The sequence below is a fragment of the Callorhinchus milii genome, unplaced genomic scaffold, assembly GCF_018977255.1.
Source record: "Callorhinchus milii isolate IMCB2004 unplaced genomic scaffold, IMCB_Cmil_1.0 Scaffold23, whole genome shotgun sequence".
Taxonomy (NCBI): Eukaryota; Metazoa; Chordata; class Chondrichthyes; order Chimaeriformes; family Callorhinchidae; genus Callorhinchus; species Callorhinchus milii.
The window spans coordinates 8681038-8706467 of NW_024704764.1; the positions used below are offsets into that span (position 1 = coordinate 8681038).

The 25430-nt window shown below is 46.8% G+C and overlaps 1 protein-coding gene across 1 annotated transcript; it reads right to left on the reverse strand.

Annotated features, from left to right (window-relative positions):
- Positions 1 to 783: 783 nt before the first annotated feature.
- LOC103189179 (ras-related protein Rab-5C) lies at positions 784 to 17466 on the reverse strand. The gene is made up of 6 exons (XM_007909500.2): positions 17303 to 17466; positions 8824 to 9118; positions 5740 to 5891; positions 4953 to 5075; positions 4275 to 4368; positions 784 to 3804 (listed from the first exon to the last, which is right to left on the reverse strand). Exons 2-6 carry the CDS (start codon positions 8987 to 8989, stop codon positions 3689 to 3691), a joined length of 651 nt encoding a protein of 216 aa, XP_007907691.1. The 5' UTR covers positions 8990 to 9118; positions 17303 to 17466; the 3' UTR covers positions 784 to 3688.
- Positions 17467 to 25430: the final 7964 nt, after the last annotated feature.

Genomic DNA, 25430 nt, shown 5'->3' on the forward strand with positions numbered 1-25430 from the left:
GTATGAGTAATTCCCTTTTCTCCTTGGAGTGACTCGTTATCGGTTTTACTGCGTTCTGAACGGAGGACAACGTGAGACGGCGCTGTCCAGAAGCCATTCCGTATCAATTATCGCAGAATAAATTAACGTTCGCACGGAGAGAAAAAAAATAATTCCACCCGATTCCCTTGGAAGCTGCTGCCAACTCTCTCGGGGACGGTCAATTTAATCCCGTGGCAAAAGACCTCAGCGTCTTCCGGGGCAGGTGTCCGATTCGATTATAATTCAAACCAAACTGATGTACTGGATCTTACGTCGTCCGTTCCAGCCACAGAAATTTCTGCGTGCAGGTTCGAAGGGCAGTACAGAAGGGAAATGGGTTATTTAGCTCAGTCTGTGCGAGTTTAGGGTCCGTATGAGGCCCCCCACCCACTCCCTTTCCTCCTTCAAGGCCGGTCTCGAGACCTTTCTCTTTGACCGTGCCTTCAGCTCTCCTCTCGACTCTCTACCCCCTCCTCGCTCCCTCCCTTCCCTCTCCTCACCCTGACCATTCCCCCCTCCTCGCTCCCTCCCTCCCCTCACCCTGACCATTTCCCCCTTGCTCGGGTCCCGACCCAACTGTCCAGCGCCTCCCGTAGTGAAAGGCACTCTATAAATGCAATCTTGTTGTTGTTGGCCTTCGAACCCGGCCATGGATGTATCTGCACGTGTAATCAGACGCCAGGCTACCCGAAAAATAAAACTATAAATAACAACTCTGAGTAATTCAATAAATAAACAAATTACTCACCGAGACCGCAGAGATGATTTCTATAGGATTTTAATACCGCAGCTTTCACATGAACGCAGTTGGGAGTTATGTTTCGCACTGCGGTGCGTTAAGAGGATCTACATATCAACTTGTTAAAAATTACCAGCACAGAGCAGTACAGTAGTGAGATAGCTTTGAGAGTCAAGTCCAGAAAAAGCTCTTGAACCGCACACAAGAATGAAACTCTACGTAAGAAGATGCCTGCCCAGCACATGCTTGAATTCCAACTCACTGGTTTAAACGCTTCGAGACACCCTCCGTCGTGAGGGGCGCTACATGAATGCAAGACGTCGTCTTTGTTACCACTGCAGAACTTCCTTCAGCTTGTAAGATAGCGTCTTTCATTCGGAAAAACAGCTGAGGCAACATTGGGTAAGTAAAATAATAATTTGGTCGCTCAATCCACCACTGATTGTGGGGACGCCGCTGTACGCAATTGGCTGCCGCGTTTCGCCCACAAAATATACAGTCAATTCGCTTTACAGTGTATCCTGTGAAGCGCTTTGAGACGTCTCGAAGACGTGATGAGGCGCTGTATCAAATGCCAGGGTTATCATTATTGTTATAATTCATTCCCCCGTAGAAGCTTGCCTCCTTCCAGTCTGATAGAAGCCGATGCATACTTTCTCCACCCAACCAGCCTACACATCAGTCAATTCACCTCTGTCACACCACTGAACTCACTTCAAGAGATCAGTACGAAAGGTTGCTGCCAGACACCGCCCTCATAAACATGACAAGCAACGAGGTGATGGAAAATGTTCAGCCAATCTTGAACCAGAGGGACACTTGCTCCCAGCCAGACAAGAGTCCCTGCGAGGGTAATGGACAGAAGAGGCAGGAGCTTGATGCTTTTATAGATTAAAGCGGAGGAACAGTCAAAAGGTCCCATTGGCTTCTAAATTACCAATGGTTCTTAGAAAGCTGCCCACGTTACATGTTGAAGGGCCAATTAGGGTGGGGCAGAGACAGATCAGGATGCGTTAACAAAAAGTTTTTTTTTTTTTGGTAGAGTTGGAATGAAAGCAAAACACTGGCAGGTTAAGCACTTGCCCGCAGCACTTGCCCACAACTGCAATGCCGGTACTGATTTAAAGGTCAGTGTGTTGACAGTTCTCACCGTGGATAAAAAATTATTCGACTGTGGCTCCAAGCGTTCCGAAAGAAAACACCCTGGGAATGCGAATCAATACTTCCAACAACAACTCGCATTTACACAGCGCCCCCTCACGCAGGGTAGAGTCCCAGAGCACTTGACAGTGGCGGAGCATGACTTCGAGACCGGTTGGGGGGGTGGGGGCGGAGGTGACCGTAGGCACGGTCGAAGAGGAGGGTCTTCAGTTGCGACCTGAAGATGGGGGAGGTAAGGGGCACGGCGGAAGGATAGAGGGAGGGTGTTCCAGAGTTTCAGAGGGTAGTGGCTGAAAGCACGGCTACCGATGGTGGAACGGAGGGCACGAGGGACATAAAGGAGGCCGGAGCCAGTCGAGAGGAGGCTGGAGGCAGTGGGTTTTGGGTCGGGGTAAGATGGTAGGGAGGCCACAAAGGGATTTGAAAACTTCCAGCGAACACAGTTTTTGAAGCACACTTTTTTTTATATATCTCAAGTAGTTACAAGAATTAGTTCCATCATACGAATATATGCAGAGGTGGAGATTGGTCAACACTTCATTACACAGGAGATACAAAGGGCAGAGATATATGTAGATAAGATAGATTCAAGGCAATCGAGGCACTCGTAACATTTTACAGAGATTCAAACTGGGGTTGAGTTGAATTGATACCTCCCTCGATTTTATTTGTCAAATGGAATTACAGGTTGGGTTTTCTTTACACAGACAAGCTGGCTTGAATGTTAACAGTCACAGCACATGTCTCTGTGTGTGTTTGTCTCTGTGTGTGTGTGTGTGTCTGTGTGTGTGTGTGTGCGCGTGGGTGTCTATGTGCTCCACATCAGAGCACTGTGCGAGAGCAGTTAATTACTGACATTAGTGATAACACAGCCTCCGAAGACATCAAAAAATGTACAAGTTATTGCAAAATATCTTGAACAGAATAGTGCATTATACTGGAAACCGAGAGGGTAAATTCTTTGCGCCTTCAAAACACAAAGAGGAAGAGAAAGAGAGAGAGAGAGAGAGAGCGCGAGCGTGCGGAAAAAAAAGATATATTGGAAGGTGCTGTTATCGACAAAACTGATTCACTGATTGAATACCCCGGTAAAAGGGGGGGAAAAAAAATAAAACTTACAATACAAAGAGGAAAGCCCTGCTCAGTATTCATAATTCTGATTTGGTCAAGACCACAAGCATTTAGACAACCGATTTCAAGTTCAATGAACACAGGTCACAGATTTGTTGGGAGGGTGTGGGTGAGGAAAGGGGAAGCGGGTTGGGCAGGGGCTGTGGGGGGAGGTGAGCTGCACGAACTTCTTTTAAGATGTGAGATTTCATCAGGATACATACCTCATCATACTTCTAAATGATTTTGTTTTTCCTCTCACCGGAATAAAACACACACGATTGTAGAGTCCCAAGTGAAGGAATCGTCCCATTTGAAGTGGGTGGGATTTGGGTGGGTGGGGGGGTAATATAACCGGTGCATGCATCCGCCACTGGGTTTAGAGGGAAGAGAGAAAGTGTAAAGTTTTTCCTAAAAAGGGGTGAGTTTTAAGATTTGGCTAATTGATTTGTTTAAAAAAAATTTTTTTTTTTTTAATAATATAATCTTTCTGATGGGGAGAGAGTGGTGCGGAGAATTAACGCAGCGATCGCAGGTCGCTCCGGCGGTAAGTGCAAGTGGTAAGGAGGGGAGTGGGTGGGGGGGGCGGGAGTCCTGGTTGAGGGTGGGGTAAGGGTGGGTCGGGTCAGGTCGTGAAGACATCTGTCAGCTACCGTCTCAGGCTCCACAGCACTGGCTCCTGCTGTGCTGATTGGTCTCCTGCAGATCCACACCCCTGCTCCGGCCCGCAGTTCCACCTGCATTTAGTGGTTCGTTCTTCGGCAGCTTTTTGGCTACAAGTTTAACGCACATTAAAGAAGAAAGTGTTAGACCGAGCGATACGATCCAGCAATAGGCACTCCAGCGCAACTTTTCCACTCTGTTGTTTTTTTTTTCTGCTTTGTTTTTAAATTCTCCAAATGAGTCTCCACCTCCTCCCAAACTCACAGCAAGTTAACAATTGTCTACTTCCAGATAGGCAAGTCATATTCCACGTGCCAGGTAAGGATTGTCTGCACTAAACATGACAGATACAAAGCACGCGTTAGCTGTGTAAATCCCTAACTGTCCAGCGCCTTGGGAAGTCATCCCGACGTGAATGGCCCTATACAAATGTCATTTATTTTTGCTGCTCGACATCGGTACAGCTGAGTAACTCAAGATCTGAACAGAGTGAACTCCTGTGGTTTTCAAATAAGGCAGAAGTTAGAAAAAGCACACGCACAGCATTTGGAAACATTCAGGGATTTGAGCATTCACATACCTATGGCCATAAATATTTCATTTACATTCATAGCTGTCTTTGCTGAGGTTTCCATGAACAGCAAACTGTTGTCGTCTGCATAGGATTGCGCTTCCTGTAAAAATAAGAGCAGCCCAATGTCTAAGGCATCCAGTCTTGGCTCGTATCTAACCAATTGATTGATAATGGATTCGGATTTGCTTTCTCTACTCCACACAGTTAGGTAGGTTCATTCAGCGAGTAGCTGAGCCATGCAATCAAAAGATAACCATATCTCCCATTACAGCTGGTAAAGTTGACCCCTTGAGCCTTATCGCGTCTTCGAGACGTCTCAAAGCAGAATATACTGTACAGTGATTAGACTGTATATTTTGTGGGCAAAATGCTGCAGCCAAGCTAATTGCACATAGCAGAGTCCCACCAACAGTCACCAACTTATTATTATTCTGTCAGCAAGTACTGTTAGTGGTGTCATTGTTGAATGAGAAGCTGCCAATTTGTTCAGCTTTCAGTCAAGACCCACACGCGAAAGCCAAATGGCTAACTAGCGCGAGAGAACTCTGCAGCAGTAGACAAAGCATCGAATGCCTTCAGGAGAAAGATGGGGAAAAGGTCAATTTGGTTGGCAATGTGCAATGTTAGGCTCTCAATAAATAGAACCGAATGTACCCAAAACAGCGATTCTGTGGATCAATTTACCTGAAATTCAACAGCTCTCTTGTTCGCAAGGTCAGCCTTGTTCCCGGCTAGAGCGATGACTATATTGGGGCTGGCTTGCCGCTGGAGCTCTTTTACCCAGTTCTTGGCTCGTGTAAATGTCTCCTTTTTTAAAAAAAAAACACACGCATTTGCCACGAAGTTCAGCACCAGTTGAAGGTCTGTGCATAACAGCACGCTGCATTCCACTGCTCAGTGGATAACTCTGGGCCTGACTACTGCACCCCTTCTTTGAAGCTGGCTACAAAATCTACAGGAAGTCACCGAAGAGCTCTTCAGCGTTTGAATGTCCACACAGACGAAACGTACATCTTTAGGGTGCCTTTTCGAAAGATCTGAAAGCGCCGCTACTTGCCCCCATAATAATAATCCTGGCACTTGATATCGCGCCTTATCACGTCTTCGAGACGTCTCAAAGCGTTTCATAGGATGCACTGTAAAGTGGATTGACTGGATGTTTTGTTGGAGAAGCGCGGCAGCCAATTGGGCACAGCAGCATCTCACAAACAGTCATGGATTAAGTGACCAAATTATTATTGTTTTTTTGAAGGGATTATTATCCCCGGAAAAGCGATCCATCAATCGACTAACAACCAGGTTCCTACTTACTGCTGGGTAAACAGAGGCGTGTGGAAACTTGCCCAACATTTCACCCTGCCCGGAATTAAACCCATCTGACAACATCTGATAGCTTGGCTACTTGCCCTGATCTATGCAGCGGGAAGGAAACACTTGGCAGGAAGACAAAGTGGATATGAGTGTCACTCACTGTGTTAGTTATGTCGTAAACTACAATGGCAGCCTGGGCCCCTCTGTAGTACATCGGTGCCAGGCTGTGATACCGCTCCTGTCCGGCTGTGTCCCAGATCTCAAACTTGACCGTCGTATCATCCAAGCAGACGGTTTGTGTTAGAAAGGCAGCTGGAAGCAACAAGCAGACGCTCGGTGTAAGCAACAGTTAAGGCAACAACAAATTACATGTGTACAGCGCCTTTCACGTCAGGAGGACGTCCCAAGGCACCGGACAGTCAGGCGCCAAAATTTTCTCAGCATTGGTGTCTGTGATACAAATCTCAGCTAGTCACAGAAGTACTGCAATGGTTACATAAACAGGAACTTAATTGCATCAGTTGGTATCCCACAATTAGCAAAGGAATGGAGGTTTGATCTTCAGCGAGGAATATCAGTCAAAACGCCAGAAAATTGAAGCTTAAGTCTTCCCGGGCCCATAATAATAATAATCCTTGCATTTGATATAGCGCTTTTCACGTCGGGAGGACGTCCCAAAGTGCTTCACAGAACACACTGTAAAGTGAATTGACTGTATATTTGTGGGCGAACGCGGCAGCCAATTGCACACAGCAATGTCCCACAAACAGTGGTGGATTGAAAATGACCAATTTATTATTGTTTTTTTTTTGGAGGGATTATTATTAGGCTCTGTGTGGAGTAAGGAAACTTGCCCAAGGTTTCGCCCTCTGCCTGGAATTGAACTCAGGTCTCTCACTTGCAAAGCGAGTGCTCTAACCACTGAGCTACAGGACTCCAAATGCATGATTACGCGGATACCAATGGAAATCATTTGGCTAACACAGTGTTGGACAACTGAAACAGACGACGAGTTTAAAATATGTATCGACGAGGAATTTCAGGAGAATCGTTAAAGCTACACTGACCCTAAAGGCCTAAATAAATGATAACTATAATGTGTGCGTGGGGAGAGGGAGGGAACAAAGACAGGAAGGGGAAAAGGAAAAGTTGATCAGCGGAGGACAATTAAGAGCTGGAAAGGCAATATGCGCAAGCAGAAAAAGTCTAGAGGGAAGTATATTTTTTCTGGGCAGTAATTGATAGTGAAGCAGAGACTGCAGTAATTCAATTAAAGAAAGCACCTTAGTTAAATATTAATCCACAAAACATGCCTGACTTACCATGAACCAAACTGGAAAGTAACTGACATCACATCACACACACACACACACGCACACACACACTCTCCAAGGGGGACATTACATACAGGACCTAGAAGTGCAATAATCTTACAGTAACCATCTGGTTAAGGTGTAACTATAGAACATGATAAGTGTCCTGTTTTGGCCTCGTGTCACTTGGACTTGAAACCTCCGTATGTTCAGCTTACGTCAGTTTTATGACGTGAACCAGAGACCCGGTCAGGTTAATAACCACTGAACTAACTTCAAAATAACAGACCAATGCAGAGCGTTTTTGAACGTGTGATCGGGTCACAGAAATATTTCAACTGGCTAATCTTAGAGAGCGAGTCGCACAACCTCAAACGTTACGGAGCAGGTTTAACCAGCAAAACTCCCACTGCAACCAGTAACAGGATTTCCACCCGGCCAGCAAAGAGCGGTTTTAAAGAGTTGCCACCATTCTTTAGCGTCGAACCTTTTTTTTTAAAAAATAAAAGTGCTCGCGACTGAAAAGCACAGCGTCACAAGTGCTTAGTCTTCCAAAAGAAGAGTGCTCGTGTTGTGAATTTGGACTTCGTTGCTGACAAGCCAAGTCCCGAGCCAGTGGTGCAGTGGACATCTGTGACATTTCCTCTCTCTCTCTGTCTCTGGCACTTTCTTCCCCCCATTTACTCCGACTGTCTGGCCTCAGGACTTTTCCGTTCATGAAGCAGGAAGGCCAAGTGAGGACACAAACAAACAATGATGTCCTGGTGCAGGCGGAATCCCATTAGTCGTCATACACTCTTTTTTAGATGTATGATTCCTTGGCAAGTTTATAACTAAGTCAAGTGGAACTTAAGCTGCTCACAGCACTGTATTCCACTTTTTTTTAAAAAAATTGATCCGATTTTAACCAGCCAAAACCCCCCCGCAAATTACCCAAATCTTAAAGTGGAAAACAGTCAACTGTGCTTGGAACAATACGAGAGTTTTATGAAAGATTATGGCATTATGAAAAAAAAGTCAGTCTACGTTTACACTGCAAGTTAAGTCCCTGTTTTGCTTTTACTGGAACAAAGTTCCCAGTTGTTGTGTATTCCAAGTTATTCACTATCTTGCACATCTGAACAGAGCTAATGCTTTATCCTGTTATTCAGTTGAGATACCTGCACTGCTTCCTGCTCTTGAACCCCGTGATTAAGAGTGCTAAAAGCATTAATAATTCCTCTGTATTAAGTGGTTTCACACTTGATCGACAGACAAGTCATTGGGTCTCTGTGGATCAACAGCTAAACCGTTGGCTTCTGGAGCACAACAGGTTGGGCAGGAACTAGAAGAGCACGGGACTTGCGAACAGCATCCCATTAAGCCTCAGCAAACTACATTTTGGCACTAAAAGAAAAATTAACTGAAGGCTGGCAATCTGACAGGAAGTTAAGTCGCTCCAAAACACACACCGGGCAACTCCAAGGAGCGCCCAACGCATCGGGAGTTTAGTACAAGCATTTCCTTACTTCCAGAGATACTTACCTACATTCCTCGAAAGAGGATTCAAGTCCAGAATATTACTAGGAATGATCATCACCTCCGACAATGATAAAATTACAAGTCAACCCAGCTGCTAATCTTATCTGAGCAGAAAGTGGGGGTAAAAACGACACAGGGTAGGGCAGTTGCTAAAGTCTGAGGAAGGAATAATCATTTAATCCCAAATCCTGTCCTACCATGTGGCTCTTTCAACGGGTAGCTACAGGGACCTCCATTCCAGCAGCAGTGCAGGCCAGGACCATCGAGTGCTTTGTTAAAAGGAAACGAGAAAGCGAAAGCAAGGCAGCGAAAACACAACCAAAGAGAAAGTTTAGTCAGCAGATCAAGGGTTTGAACCGAAGGCTGATAGAGACCCACCAGTCTGAAGTGCCTTCTGCCTCGTCACTCACCTCCGATTGTGCTCTCTTGAAATTCGTGAAACTGTCCTTTCACAAAGCGCAATACCAGGCTGGATTTGCCCACCGCCGACTCTCCCAGAAGAACCAGTTTAAACTGACAGATCTTACTCCCAGCGGCTGGCCCGTTGGATCGAGCTGTGTTTCCGCGACCCGCCATGACCTAAAGTGCAAGACCCCTGTCGGAACTCTTCCCAGAACACGCACGGCCAATGGCAGAGAGCTCCGTGCGAGGCCAAGATCAAGGAGGACGCCACACACAGACAGTTACCGCAGAGGCGAGTCAGAGCTGCAAAACAGAGCGGAAAACAAGTTAGCTCGGTGCACTGAGCTACATGGTAAAAAGGTGTCAAAAGCTCATGAGGTTTACAGAGATCTAGAACATCTATTTCTGGATTCTCACCACCCCCCCCGCACCCTATGATCTTGGAGGAAGAGATTCTAGGCAATAGAGAGGTAGTCTTCAAAGACCTGAGGGGCTGTAAGAGAGGCTCAAACAAGCAGGGCTCCATAATAATAATTATAATAAACCTTGCATTTGTTATAGCGCCTTATCACGCCTTCGAGACGTCTCAAAGGGCTTTGCAGACTATGCCGTGAAGTGAATTGACTGTATATTTTGTGGGCAAAACGTGGGAAGAAAATGCAATTTGCTATTGTATTGGAGCTTTTGTTCATAACAAAATGAGAAACCACCACCTTTGATAAAGGTGCAGTCTAGCGCGGAACAATTTGCACTGACAAAGGTCTCCTTAAAGGATTAAAGAGCAGCAGTGAACTCGAGAGTGTTTATACAGCTCTCCTAAACGGCTAGCACAGCAAATACACTTCACGCTGTCGAATTGGTATGTAAAGCGGATAAAGCAGAACAGGTTTCAAGTCAGCACCGAAGTGCTTTACCGGAAACTGTTAAAACAGCTACAGGAACAAAAAAAATGTCCTCGCACAGCGATTGGGGAAAAAAGGAAACAAGCTGTAAGCAGCCTGTTTAGCTAGAAGAAGTTGTTTTGCCTTGTTTTAAACCAACGACGAGCAGAAGTAGTTGAACTGCTCAAGGATATGCCAATAAAACAACCAAAAGTGCTTCTGAAGAGGCAGCGCTTGCAATGACAAAATATACAGTCGCTACACCTTACGGTATATTCTGTGAAGCGCTTTGAGATGTTTCAAAGACATGATAAGGCGCTCTATCAAATGCAAGGATTATTATTATGACCACGATGAAATGACAACCACAAGAAGCTACAACTTAAGCATCTTTGCCAGAACCAAACAAAACGGAAGTGGTCAAGAGTCCCGGTTCCAAATCTCAGCCGCTTCAATACTTCCTGGATTCATCCCAGAGAAGGAAACTAAATATAGTAATAATCCTTGCATTTGATCCAGTGCCTTATCCCATCGTTGAGATGCCTCAAAGCGCTTAAGTAGGCTCCTCCAGAGTTCCTGACACATTTTCGCCCACAAAATATATCCTGTGAAATGCTTTGAGACGTCTCAAAGACGTGATAAGGCGCAATATCAAATGCAAGGACCATCACCGTTATTATTATTATTTTACTCTCAGGCAACAGCAGACAACTGGTGCGATGGAGAGAGCAGTCTGCATTATTCATTCCCCTTTCCCTGAAATCAAGATAACTGCCTTCCCAAGCATTCCCAAGCTCCATTTGCAGCTGACAGCCTGAAAGTGAACACATAACTGGCTCAGAAGACACTGGCGGTCGCTGGAAGAGACAACGGAATCCCTTGACCAAAATAATCTGAAGCAGGCGTCACTCTCGAAACGTCAGACCGGTCGGTCAGCGCTTCGATGCGGACAGTAGTGAGCTGTGCCATAGCGCTCGGCACATAATTACGTGCTGCGCAGTACAACTCTCCAGTCTCCTCAGTGAACTTTCAGCACTGTAAAACGCATCGTCTGCAAACTGAACCTACACGGCATGTCGAATCTATTATTAATGCGAACCTACCAAGGCAGGGCAGCATTACAATACGAACATGTGTACTGAACACCTCAGATACAATGCGTCTGACAGTACCCATGACATGTAGACAGTTTAACATGCATCCCAAAGGATGGTTACCCGTTGACAAGGCAGCATTCCTCTGACAGTCCAGCCAAGGCTCGCCTATTACCATTAACTGAATGTCAGCCGAGACGGAGCTCAAAGCCCAGACGAAACGCTTGAACTCACAACCTACTGAACCAGAAGCGTTCTGAACCAACTGAGCCAAGCCGAGGCTTGATGGAAAATGCGGGTGACAGAATCCACCCCCGGACACGTTTTAAAATCTCCGAACGATGAAAAGCCCAGCTAATTCGATCGAGGCATCGGAAATTTGTCAATCGAAAACTCAAGACGTCGCGAGGACGGTTTGGACGAGATACCACGGCCGGCGGTAACCGTCGAGACAAACGCCTCCGGACAATAAGCAGTTTAATCCGCCAGCCAGCCAGCCAGCGTGAAGTCAAGTCATCGCAGGGCTGGGAGGGACCCACGCAGCAATAAGCAGTTCAGATATCAACCTCGACAGACCCCAACGACGCTTTTATCAATCCTCAGCCAGAACGCCGTGCAATTTCACTTCCAAATTCAGCAATTCGGTTGTCGGCTGACGGCGGGAACCATTATACAACGAGCAACAACAACAACAAGATTCCATTTATAAAGCGCCTTTCACGTCAGGAGGACGTCCCAAGGCGCTGCACAGTTGGGTCATGACCCGAGCATTGGGGGAAATGGTGAGGGGAGGGAAGGGAGGGAGCGAGGAGGGGGTAGAGAGTCGAGAGGGGAGCTGAAGGCTCGGTCAAAGAGAAAGGTTTTGAGACCGGCCTTGAAGGAGGAAAGGGAGGAAGCGGCGAAGGCACTGGGGGATGGAGTTCCAGAGCCTCGGGGCTGAGAGGCTGAAGGCCCGGCCACCGATGGTAGGGCGGTTGGGGCGGGGGACGTGGAGCAGACCGGAGCCGGAGGAACGGAGGGTACGGGCAGGTAGGTAGGGGCAATATTCCAAGGCCAATCTAACCTACGCTGACACGTGAAATAGGCTTGAATTACGGGGAACCAAAGAGGTCAGGTGCAAAGTAGAATGTGTGTAAACAGATGGTAATCTCTTCGGAATTTAAATGGTTCACATTAAAGTGAAAAAAAAAGAAATCTCCATCAGATTATAACAATCCATCATAAATGATAACAACACGACAGGTTGTGGGACGCTGCTGTGCACAAATTGGCTGCTGCGTTTCGCTCGCAAACTACAGTCACTAGATTTTTAGAGTGTATCCTGTGGAGCGCTTTGAGACGTCCTGAAGACGCGATAAGGCGCTACAACAAATGCGAGGGTTATTATTATAAATACATAAGTGGCAATCAGTAGCACCCCACGAAAGGAGAATATAAGAGGCCTTTCAATAACTACGACGAATGGGCATAAGCAGCAAATCATAGCAGATTTGTCAAAAGTCACACTTGACATCACAACTACAAGCCACAATACCAAGAGAAAGTTCACAATTCTGTAGGTTATTGCATCACTATTTGTCAAGTCTGAAAACGAGCGAAAAAAAAACAAACCCCCAACGCCTTCCACGTTAAAGTCAAGTCGGATCAGGTTTAGGAATGCACACAAGGAAATTGGGCATCACCTCCAATAAAGCACACAGTTAAGTGGTTATCACCAGTTAAACCAGATACGGACCTCCCTGCCCTCAAGTCATATTCAGTCCACCAACGCTCAGTGTTGTCACACTGGCAGAGTCGATTTAAATCAAAGCAGGGGAAGAAAGTTTGCCACCTAGAAATTGTGGACAACGTCAGCAAGAAAGGGGCAAACACCAGTTCTATAGTAAGGACCAATTCTCGGGTCAATAAATTGCACCCGTCAGGTAATTGGCAAATTTACCTGCGAGGCACTTTGAGACGTTGCAACAAGGCATTAGATCCCGATACTGTAGATCAGTATTATTATCGTATCTCACATTGGCGTCGCTTCCTGCTTGAGGTGGGGGACTCGAAGTTCCTCCCCGCCCACTTTTAAACGAACCGCTGGATGTACAAACAATCCAGTTTGAATTGCTTTCCAACTCTCACTCCCCGCGGGTTAAACCCCAAGCTTCATTCGTACCTCTTAGCTAACGGGAGCACAATTCTTTCAAGCACAAATAGGGTAAGATTTCCGTTCGGAAATAATATCCGGGGACACAATAAGCAGTTCGGGACACAACATGTCAAGCGACTGCCAGGATGGGACGTCCTCCTGACGTGAAAAGCGCTATATCAAATGCAAGGATTATTATTATTATTATTATGGTGGAAAGGCGAACGGGATGGACCTTGGTCTTCTTTCGCCAGCAAATTCTTAATATTCTTCTGATAATACCTTCCTCTTCTCCTTCCCCACCCACCCACCCAACACCGTACTGTACAAAGCATTCTGCGTCTTAAACAGACGATCAGCTCAATCTTTCCTTTGCGTTGGTAGAAAGCAGCAATTCGGCGAGTTTAAAATTTGTGCTTCAACCGTCTCTCACGGAACCATTTTGTGTCTGCTGAGAGATGGCATGCCAGTCACGTTCCGCCTTCAAGAATAAGCAAACCTGACTTGTTTTCACTTCCCTTGGTACTTTGGATCCTTCTTCCGCAAATCAGACCACACCGCCTGCGCACATCTCCTGAACTCAAACCTTACACACCGGCCTGCACGCATTAGAATAAACACATTTGATCTCTGATACTTTAGGAGCGTGTAAAATAGCAACCGTAGCGTATGCAATCCTCATTCAAAAGTTAGCAAATTTTACGGCGTCCAGTTTGGTCAGCACCGAAGCTCTCAGGATAGAATCAAAGAATTTCACGGCACGGAAGGAGGCCATTCGGCCCATCATGCTTCTTCTAAGTACCTCTCCAATTCCCTTTTGAAAGTTACTATCGAATCTGCTTTCCACCATCCCTTCACCCAGCGTATGCCAGAGCGGAACAACTCTCTGGCTAACGAATTGCCACAGCCCACTGTTAAAACAAGGAATTATAGTAGCTGAGGTACGCCACTTCGGCAAAGCTTAGTCGATGCGTAAAAATATAGCAAAACTGACAGTGGAGACATTTCTCATACTCGGCTACTGACTAGGATTGGGGGGGGAAGAAGGGAGTAAGAACAGAAAAGGAGTAAAAGGTGTCGCATTCTTCTTACGCAACTCATCGCACCGTGTAGAGCCAAGACATGGAAATTTCAATACAATGATTATAAAGCCATCTACAAGAGATGCATAGTTCCTAGTCATGGCTCCCACGCACCACACCACCCCCCCCACACCCCAAAAAAGTTATTGGGTCTTTTAGAGGCTACGAGCACTAGAAGCTTCTTGCATACAAATTACACAAAAGACCACGTGGTTGCCTTTTTAGGTTAATTCAATTAATCAATGAGTCAGCCTCACTTCCCCTATTGTGGCCGAGACACCAGTGAGCACAACATTTATACTGAGCCCTACATCAGGATTACTAACCATTCAACCCCTCTGGACATTCGACGCCTCAAATGTTTCGCAAATAAATACACTCGGAATCTACGAGCGACCCTTTGTCAACGAGGACAAAACAACACTATCACAGTTCTGAGACGACTCCAGTTGAGACAACCTGGAGGATCTCACGGCCCATCACACCGAGAGATCGGCATGGTCCATGTGTTTGGTCACCTGCAAGTCAGCCAAGGGTTGTCAGAGTGAATTGACGAGCAAGTAAGCAGATAAATGCTACAATGGCATTACAAGTTTACAGTACAGTGTTTGCATAGAGCGATGATTCACACCCCAAGTCAAAACAGAGGAACGTAGGAACCGGAGGAGGCCATTCTGCCCCTCGAGCCTGTTCTCCAGCTTCTATAAGATTATGGCTGATCCGTACCTCAACTCTAATCACCCGCCCTTGCCCCCAATACCCTTTGATACCCTGACCTCACAAATATCTATGCACCTCAGGCTTGAACATTTGAATGGATCCAGCATCCACAGGCTTTTTGGGGGGAGAGAGTTCCAGATTCTCACTACCCTGTGGGTGAAAACCGCCTCCCGATCTCAGTAAATAGCCAAGCTCTAATTTTGCGAATATATGCCCTCTTGTTCTGGATTCTCCCACCAGAGGAAATAGTTTCTCTGAAAGCGACCCTACCAAATCCCTTTATTTTAAAAACCTTAATTGGATCGCCCCTGCTGCTAAAGGGGGTAAAAAAAAAAGCGGAGGGGAGAATTCACATTAAAAGCCGTCCAGCCGTTTTGAAACTCATTTCTAAATCCGCGAGTTCCCATTTATTTTACGACTTAAAAGGAAGCAGCTGCCATTTTTAACAAGAGGTGGTTACGGAAACGTCAAGGTTACGAACAGCGAGTTAAAAAAAAAAAAAAAAATGCCGACGGCTTAGAGCTCACACGTTTCCTCAGGTGATTCTGCAGAGGTGAACACAAACACAACCGAAACAAAGCAAGTTAGGCTCGCAATTACGCCAGCGCTTTGGACTCATCTACATAAAGAGTAAGAATCGGTGGATCCGCACTTCCTGCTTTTGGTTTCATTTTCATGGGGAGTTGTGGGGTGATTGTTAATTCTCTGGAGAGGGTGGTGGGGGTGGGGGGAGTTAGGACTACCAAATAGGTCCAATAGGACATCCTGATGAGCGAGAGCGATTTATGCAGGCAGTCATCACAGACCGCTTCCCTCCCTGGTCACAAAATATACTTTGAGACGCGGAGATGTGACAAGGCGTTATGCCAAATGCAAGGATTATTATTGTTATTATTAATATTAAATAAACATCCATCGAGTCATTTCACTACAATGACGGTGACCACAATACCAGGTAAACAAATGCATTAAAATCTGCCGGTGGGAGACATTTACACACATTTCAGAAATGTTCGGCTAAATGAAGGCTTGAGCGAGGAATAGCACCCCCTGCCCCCCCGCCCCCCCCCATGGTGAAGGACACCACTGTAATAAATAGCTGTCCGCTTGCAAAACCTCAAAGGTACGCTAAATAATCGGCTCAGCATTGCAAAAGCGCTGAAAGGCAACCTGGAACTACGACCGGACCCAAAGTTTCTGGTTTTATTTTTCTCGACGCTAATATATATTAGTATTACACACACACACACACACGCGCGCGCAATAAGCTGTAGTTTCAATGACAGCACTAACATACGCAGAAGGCTTTGCCCTGTGGGCCATATCCATTTCGCAACAGAAGTCCCGTCCCCGACAATACAATCAGCTGATTCTCTGCAGAAACTCTTGACCCATTTTCCCCAAGTCTCACCAGCCACTTAACTTGTGTGCCTCTTTTATCCGACGTAAATACAGGTGTGTGTGCGCGGCAATATATAATATATATATATATATATAAAAAACACACGCGCGTCTAAAGAAAAAATAGAAATAGTTAACTTAGAGAGAGGGAGAGAGAGAGAGAGAAAAAAAAACCTAAAGACTCCTCAAAAAGTTCTGTTGAAACAAAAGGTCGGTCGGTCACAGCGGCAAAACAATTTCCTCAAGAGAGAAAGAGAAGTTGATGTCAGAGTCTCTCTCTCTCTCTCCTCTCCCCCCAAAAACCCCCAAAAAGACCTGCCATCGAAAGAGGATAAAGGGTTATATTTGATGGAAGGGAAAAGCCTTTGAGACAGTGAGTCCCAACAAGAGGGGAGGGAGGAAGAGAAAGAGGAAATTATACTGACTTGTGTGTAGCTCTGAGTAATAGTGTCCTCTTCCCTTTCCTCCTCCTCCTTCTCCTCCCACTTTCCCCTCTTCTATTCCCTTTTCCTTTCCCCAAACCTCCTCCATCCCCTGCAATGCACCTCAACCCACACATCTGGAGCCAGAGCAGCCACTGGGCCCGGGGGGGGGGGGGGGGGGGAGAGGACTCTCCCCCCCTCTCCCTCACTCCCCTCTCTCTCCCTCACTCCCCCCTCTCCCTCACTCCTCTCTCTCCTCCTCTCACCCCTACTCCCTCTCTCTCCCACCCCCACTCCCTCTCTCCCTCTCCCTCCCCACCCCTCTGACCCCCACTTCCTCACCCCCCTCTCCCTCCCCACTCCCTCACTCCCCTCTCGCCCACCTCTCTCCCCCCCCACTCTCTCTCTCTTCCCCTCAGCCCCTCAGTCCATGTAGAAAGGCCTCCCTCCCTCCCGCACTCACACTCACTCATCTACAAAAAGGGGGGGGGGGGGGGGGTAGGAGGGTAAAGGGAAGATCTGTGTCTCCTTCTCTCTCCCCTCAACACCCCCCTCTCTCTCGCCCCTCTCTCTCTCCCCCTCTCTCCCTTCACCCCCCTCCCTCTCTCTGTCTCTCCCCCCCTCTCTCTCTCCCCCCTCCCTCTCTCACCCCCCTCCCTCTCTCTGTCTCCCCCCCCTCTCCCTCTCCCTCTCCCCCTCCCTCTCTCCCTCAGCTCCTCAATCAATACAGAAAGGCCTCCCGCGCTCACTCACCCAGAAGGAAGCAAAGGGAGGGCGGTGTCTCTCCTCCTCTCTCTGTGTGTCTCTCTCCCGCTCGACTTCTCTTATCGCCCTCCGAACATAAGCGAAACTGAGCCCCAGGCCCCGAGCTCAGGCCTTCACTTCCGCCTTTTTTCCCCCTCTCCTCCCCCTCCCCCCCCCCCCCGGGGGGGCCCGCCTCCCGCCTCTTTATCCCCCGGAAGCTCCTCTTGCATTACGTCACGCCGCTCCACCGCTTGATTGACGTCCACCCCGGCCAATCAGCGACCTCCCTCGCCCGGCTGGGGTGGGCGGGGCCGAACTCTCCCTCCTCCGCCCGCCCCGCCCTCCCCCGGTGCATTCTGGGACCTGTAGTTCCCTTTCCCCCGCCAGACACACACACAGCGCATGCGCCTCAGCCAGACCTGTTAAACGATGCTCATTTATTATTTATTCTTATTTATTCTTATTGTTATTTATTCTTATTCATTTTGTTATTTATTCTTATTTATTCTGATTGTTTATTCGTATTTCTTATTGTTTATTCTTATTCTTATTTATTCTGATCATTTCTTATTGTTCTCATTTCTTATTATTTCTTATTATTTATTCTTATTCCTATTATTTCTTGTTATTATTTCTTATTATTATTTCTTATTATTTCTTATTATTCTTATTTACTCTTATTATTTCTTATTATTTCTTCATATTTATTCTTATTGTTTATTCTTTATCCATTGTTTTGCAAGTGAGAGACCTGAGTTCAATTCCAGGCAGAGGGCGAAACCTTGGGCAAGTTTCCTTACTCCACACAGAGCCTAATAATAATCCCTCCAAAAACCAAAAACAATAATTAAATTGGTCATTTTCAATCTACGACTGTTTGTGGGACATTGCTGTGCGCAATTGGCTGCCGCGTTCGCCCACAAATGTACAGTCAATTCACTTTACAGTGTGTTCTGTGAAGCGCTTTGGGACGTCCTCCCGACGTGAAAAGCGCTATATCAAATGCAAGGATTATTATTATTATTATTGTTCAATTCCAGGCAGAGGGCCAAACCTTGGGCAAGTTTCCTTACTCCACACAGAACCTAATAATAATCCCTCCAAAAACAATAATAAATTGGTCATTTTCAAACTACGACTGTTTGTGGGACATTGCTGTGCGCAATTGGCTGCCGCGTTCGCCCACAAATATATACAGTCAATTCACTTTACAGTGTGTTCTGTGAAGCGCTTTGGGACGTCCTCCCGACGTGAAAAGCGCTATATCAAATGCAAGGATTATTATTATTATTATTATTGTTCTTTGCAACTCGATCCCGAGCCTGACTGGGTACTTTGCGGGGGGCGAGCGCGGCAGCCAATTTACGCACAGCAACAGCACAGCGCAGTAACGTCCCGCAAGCAGCCATGAAGTGAACGACCGCATTTTTTTATGGGGGGTGGCAATTGCTGGCTAAGACGACAAGAAGGACTCCCTTCTCTTTTCCAATTGTTACTGATGGGACCTCGGTTTAATGTTCCCTCTTGAGCATCGCTGGAGGATCAGCCAAGACTATGAGCTAGGCTGACACTTCTTTTCCCGCTTCCTTCCCTATGTTCAGGTCGAGCCTGAAGACCTTCCTCTTCGAACGTGACCACCCCCACCCCCCCCACACTTCACTCCAGCTCAGCATTGTGCTCTGCCATTGTCAAGCGCCCTAGTCAACCATGTGCGAGGGTCGCTATAAAAATCCAAGTTGTTGTTCTTTTTCAGTCAGCCAAGTATCTGACAAGCAGAAACCCATCAACATGCCAAAGAGATTCCAAACCAGATTGAGTTTCACTGTGCTGGCACCTACATATTGTTTGGAATGGAATGCGTACTCTGTCAAGTGGGACCCACCCTAGTTTCGGGAAGGAAGAAACGCACATTGGCAAGAGCCCAGGCTTGGAGATGCCAGCGTGTGTGTGGGGTGTCCGACCAGCTCTAAAGACCTGCTGTCAAGCCAGACGTGCTGGTCTGTCATGCAGTAGTGCCTTGGGAGTGCCCGAGGACCCTGTCTAGATCAGGGAATCAGACTGCGGAGACCGACCGACACAGAAGATCGACTCAGTTCTATCTTAGTCCAAAGTTGAGCCAACCTGCCTCCCTCCCTTCCTTACCCCACCCCAACTCCACCCTTCCTGATTCCAGGACGACAACAACAACAAGATTACATTTGTATAACACCTTTCACGTTGGGAGGACGTCCCAAGGCCCTGGACAGATAACAGCATTTCAGACCCGAGCTGGGGTTGGGGGGGTAAAGGAGGGAAGGGGAAGGGGGGGGTGGCGGCCGATGGCATTCAAACAGTGAGCAGAACAGCTCAGCCTGAAAGCATTACATTGTCCACAAAAGATGGAGGTAATTCACTTTGCAGTGTATCCTGTGAAGCGCTTTGAGACGTCTCGAAGGCACTCTGCCAACTGGAAGGATGATGATGATTATTATTATTGTTATCCTTGGAGCCAGGAGAAAAACTACTACACCAAATGGGCAAGTCACCCGTAGCTCCTGGAGCCCTTTATAGGAGTCAAAACCTCTCTCCAACAGCGCACCCTACAGGCATGTGAATCCTGGTGCCAGGTTATCTGATACGGTAAACAGATGGGTCGATTGCCGAAAAGGTCGCAACACCCAGATTACTGTTAAAATAATTTTAATCCTTGCCATTGGTATCGCACCAAATCATCGCAAAACTATTGCGCCTGTGTACTTGCAGCCACAGGTGGCAGGCAGACAAGGTGCATACAACAAAATTCCTTTCGCCCACAAAGATACGCAGTCACTACACTTCATATATATATTCTGCGAAGCGCTTTGAGGCGTTTCAACGACGTGACGAGGCGCCGTATCAAATGTAAGGTTTATTATTATCGTTGTCAACAATCAGCAAGTGACGTGAGCAATTTATCAACGGATGCAGTTCTGACGAAAGGCCATCGACCTGAAATGTTAACTAATTCTCCTCTCTCCGTAGACGCTACCTGACCTGCTGCGTGTTCTGTTTTATTTCAGATTTCCAGCACCTGCAGTATTTCGCCATTAGTTTACGTGGGGGTGGATTGTTGGCCAGGACACGGGGAGAAAGTTTCTTCTCTTTGCTAACAGTGACATGGAATTCTTTTAACATTTAACGTTTGCCTGAACGAACAGATGGGACCTCCGTTGGACTGCTCCGATCTTCTGCCCCAGATTACGAGAGTGCTACCGAGCACAGCGGGTGTTTGTTTGACCAGACTGTACGTCACTCCATCAGACGAGGCTCTCCGATACGCAGCACGTACACAGACCGAGATGTCGTGAGCAGCAATTTTTTTCATCCGCAATTTTTCCTGGGGATTTCTTTCCGATGAAAGTCCTCGACTGTAGCATTTCCTCTAGTCCTGCAGAGGACGCTGTTATCCTTATTGATCCAACCAAAGCAATCCCAAATCGTAGCCTGAATTTTATAAATCGGAGATAATACATAACAACATTTACGTGAACTTGCAATTTTGTACAGCACCTTTCACGCGGGTGAAATAGTCTCAAATTGCACCAGAAATTGTGGGGTGGGGGATCCCAAGCTAAGAGAGAGATGGATTGGACCAGTGTTTGAGGGAGGGAGCAGTCAAACAGAGAGCAAGAGATGTCAGGAAAGAGTTCCAGAAAGTTGGGGCACGGTGATGGAAAGCCAGGGGGACATGAAAGCAGACGAGAGATGATGGAGGGGGTGGGGGTTGAAATGTTTGAAGGGGTATAATATCACAGAATAAAGAAAGGCTTGCTGGATTTGTTGTGGGAGATCATTCAGTTCAGTTCTTAACCAACACCCACACTTTGCAGGCATCAAAGCAAGTGAGGAACCCAGGCTAATATCTGCCCTTCCTTCCTTCCTTCCTTCCTTCCTTCCTTCCTGACACCTTGCATTTCGTCCCCAAAATATTACAGTCAATTCCCTTCACAGTCTATTCTGTGAAGGGGTTTGAGACGTCTCGAAGACGTGATAAGGGCGCCGTACCAAACACAAGGATTGTTATTATTATTACCATCAACTACTGCCCGAGGAGAGATCGGAGAGAGAAAGTGCTCTGAGATACTGCGACATTATTAACATTGCACTGTGTCAAACGCGAGTCTTATTTGATTGTGATAACAGTTGAGCAGAAAAGAAGGCTACATTTGCAGAGAGAGAGAGAGAGAGACAGAGATTTTGTGCGTGTTTCTGTGCATGGGGGAATAGGTTTAAAGGACGCAATGGAACCATTGACCGAAAGAGATTGTCCTTCCAACTTAATAACAACTGTTGTGCTGGGAGGATTAATTCATCTGTTCCCGGGAATGATGGCTTTCATCGTTCAATAATGTCGGGGCTGCATCTGTGCCTCAAACTTCTACAATCTTCAGTCCTACAAAATAACTCTCTGGCAGCTCCCTACCTCTCCGACCGCCACTCGACTGGCACCAGCCTCCTGCTCATTCCCCCCCCCCCCCCATCTCGGAGTCCGGCTCCGCCATTGTTAAGCGCTCAAAGGCGCTATACTGCGTGGAGGACGTTATATAAGTGCAAGTTGTTGCTGCGATCATAATTGCAGCCTCGACTGTTAACGCCTACCTGATTAATATTCCTGCCAATGCCAACGCTGGGGCAATAAGTACAGAAATCCGGCGCAAGATTAACCTCAAAGAGAATGAAAAAGAAAATTCAATAAACGACGCACTTGTAAATAATTCTCGAGTTCATTAGAAATGTGTAATTTCCTTCCTCCGCAGCAACCACTTAAGTGCAAATTGGAAGCTGAATAAATTTGAGGCAATAAATTTGTCCTTGTGACTGAGATTTTCTTTTTGTTGCCTTGGCGCTACCTCACAAGAGCTATTCAGTGTGAACATCCAGAGGCGTTCTCGTCTGTCGAATGGGATCTATTCTCTCTCTCTCTCTCTCTCTCTCTTTCTCTCGACGAGTGTGCTCAAAACAGTGGCTGGCGTTATACGGCAGAGGACCTAAAGAATGCGTGATGAATAAGCACACAGAGGCGACGTGAGGGGGGAAAAGGAAGGCTGCGCAAAGTAGCGAGAGGGTTGGAGCATATCGAGAGGGCATCCAAGTCACTAGCACGGCCCTGATTGCATGTGAAAGACCCACATTCGAGACATTTCGTAATAGGAATATATCATGCGTCGAAAGGTCTCAAAGCACTTTACAGTGTGTCCTGCGAAGCGCTTTGAGACGTCTCGACGACCCGATAAGGCGCCGTATCGAACGCAAGGATTATTATCGTTATTATATCATTTTACCCGCAGAGGCGATGACTAATTTGCGCACCGCAAACCTCCCGCAAACAGTCAGGAGGCGGATGATCGAGTTGTACTGATAAGTGCCGATGGTTTGACGTGCAGCGAGTAGGCAGAGCAGTGGGGAATGCGTTAGGTGGAAAATGCCTCCAGTCCCCAGGCGAACAGAGGAGCTGAGCTAATTGTTCTCAAAGGAGAAGCCTGGAAAAGCAGCAGCTGGTTCTCAAAGCACTTTCTCTATTTGCGTTCCCTCTTCTCGTTTCTTCACGTCTTTCTGCCCTCGAATTTTCTCTTCCTCCATTTCTTTCGAGTTAGCGCTTCAGCGTCGGCGCTGAAGCGAAATGGCCCGAAGTGCTTCCGGCAATGACTTACTCTGAAGGCTAGGTTGATAATCTGCCTCTCCCCTCCTCCCCTAACCTCCCACTCTCTCTCCTCCCCTCCTCTCATTCTCTCCCCTCCCCTCCCCGCCCAAGAGGACCCAGGTTCAATTCCCGGGTGAAACATTGGGCAAGTTTCCTTACTCCACACGCCTCTGTTTATCGAGCAGTAAGTAGGAACCCCATTGTTAGTCAATCGAAGGATCACTTTTCTGGGGGTAATAATTCCTTAAAAAAATCATCATAATAAATTGGTCACTCAATCCACGACTGCTTGTGGGGGACGCTGCTGTGCGCAATTGGCTGCTGTGTTTCGCCCACAAAATATACAGTCAATTCACTTTACAGTATATTCCGTGAAGCGCTTTGAGATGTTTCTAAGACATGATAAGGCGCTGTATCAAACGCAATGATTATTATTATTATTATTATTATTGTCATTCTCACTAGCAAAGATGGTTTGTTTCATTTGTCTTGAAATGAACAAAAAGATCCCCAGTCGTGATCCCTTTGTGCTCTGCTCAATAGTCTCGGCAATGAAATTGGTTGGAACTAATTCCAATCTAATCACTGGAACATGTTCTCGAGAATTCAGTACAAATTACACCATTCACAGAGACTGGATTCGATGGAATTGCTAATTAGTCCAGGTTCAAATCCAAAACAACGAGCTCCTTATAACATCGGGATATTGATTGCAAGGACTTCAATTAAACAGTTTCCATCAGGTCAACCGTCAGTCTCAGTGACTTGATGACATGTCTCATTGACAGCCCGGTCAACAGTCAATAGGTCTTAGATTTCGCCCACAAAATACACGATCAATCCACTTTACAATATATCCTGTGAAGAGCTTTGAGACATCTCAACGACGTGATAAGGTGCTGTATCAAATGGAAGGATTATTATTATTATTTACCGGGGCTTTCTGGCTGACTTCGGCCTTGGAGAGGCTCCGTTTAATTCTCGTACACGGAAACCAACCCCCCCCCCCCACCCACCCCCCGCCCCATCGTCCTTAAAGGGTCTCCTGGAGCCAAACTGATGATAGCCTCACAAAATGTGCGGTCTCCGTTTGTCTGCTGTGAACCCTGCTTTCTTAATCCCAGAGCGTTTAGCACGACGCTGTTATCTAATAGCAAAGTTCAACTGGTTTGATACCTGAACCTTTTCTGGAGGAGTGCGAGCAGTGCAATAAAAATAATCCGTGCATTTGACACAGCGCCTTGTCACGTCTTCGAGACGCCTCAAAGCGCTTCACAGGAATATACTATAAAGTGAATTGATCGTATGTTTTGTGGGCGAAACGCGGCAGCGTCCCCCACAAACACTCGTGGGTTGAACTGACCGATTTATTATTGTTATTAGTTTTTTTGAAGGAATTGTTGGGCCCGGAAAAGTGATCCCCCAATCAACTAACAACCGGGTTCCTAGTTACTGCCGGGTAAACAGAGGCGGAGTAAGGAAACTTGCCCAATGTTTCGCCCTGCCCGGGAATCGAACCCAGGTCTCTCGCTTGCGAGGCGAGTGCTCTAACCCCTGAGCTACAGGACTCTGAGAGTCACCAGCCTGCTCATTTTCTCTCCGAGCCCCAACACACAATAGCGCTGTAACCCGAGTCCTCTCCTGTGTAACTTCAGCTACTGATTTGGAATAGCTTTACAGACTCATTGCTATATCTCTGTCCGCAAATGGTGATCAAATACCCGTTGCAATGAAATGCAATGCCCTTCTTCAGTGACAAAACGCAGACCCCACGGAGTCTGCCAATTGTAGCATGAAATAGTTTCTTAAAACAAGTCGCAAGATCTGTTTGGACGGAGAAGGCCCTCCACGCGTTCGATCTCACCCCTTCCAGAACACCCTGTCTACCATCCTCCCATTACAACGTCAGATGAGACGTTGAACTCTGAGGCCCCCGTCTGCCTGTTCAGGTGGACGTTAAACGTTTCTCTCTCCCGGTGTCCAGGCTTCCGAGTTTTGCTCACAAAATATACCTCAGTAAGTCAAAACCGCTTTACAGTGTATCCTGCGAAGTGCTTTGAGACGTCTCGACGACATGATGCTAATAATAAAACTAATAATCCTCGCATTTGATACAGTGCCTTATCACGTCTTCGAGACGTCTCAAAGCGCTTCGCAAGTGAATTGAATTGACTGTACATTTTGCGGGCGAAACCCGGCATAAGGCGCTCTATCAAATGCAAGGATTATTATTATTATTATTATCAAACATTCATCCATCTCAGTTTCTGCAGCGACGATATTTCAGAGAGGCTCTTCCAATTCAACGCACGCTCATCATCCCGAGCTGTTGCTTTCCTCCTCGTGTCTTATTATAAATATGTCAGAACTCAGCAGGCAAATTTAGAAGTGGTTCCATAAAACCGAATGGTTGCGATTCAGCTCCTTTGATGCGTTGCTAGAGTCGGGGGGCGAATTGCGCAGCACAAGGAACAGCGC

Excerpts from the sequence above, each read along its gene's own strand:
- LOC103189179 (XM_007909500.2), bottom strand. The coding sequence starts at position 8,989 with ATGGCGGGTCGCGGAAACACAGCTCGATCCAACGGGCCAGCCGCTGGG. Across the intron at positions 5,076-5,739 it reads TTTACGACATAACTAACACA|GAGACATTTACACGAGCCAA; the intron begins GTGAGTGACACT and ends TTTTTAAAAAAG. Across the intron at positions 4,369-4,952 it reads AGAGAGCTGTTGAATTTCAG|GAAGCGCAATCCTATGCAGA; the intron begins GTAAATTGATCC and ends TTATTTTTACAG.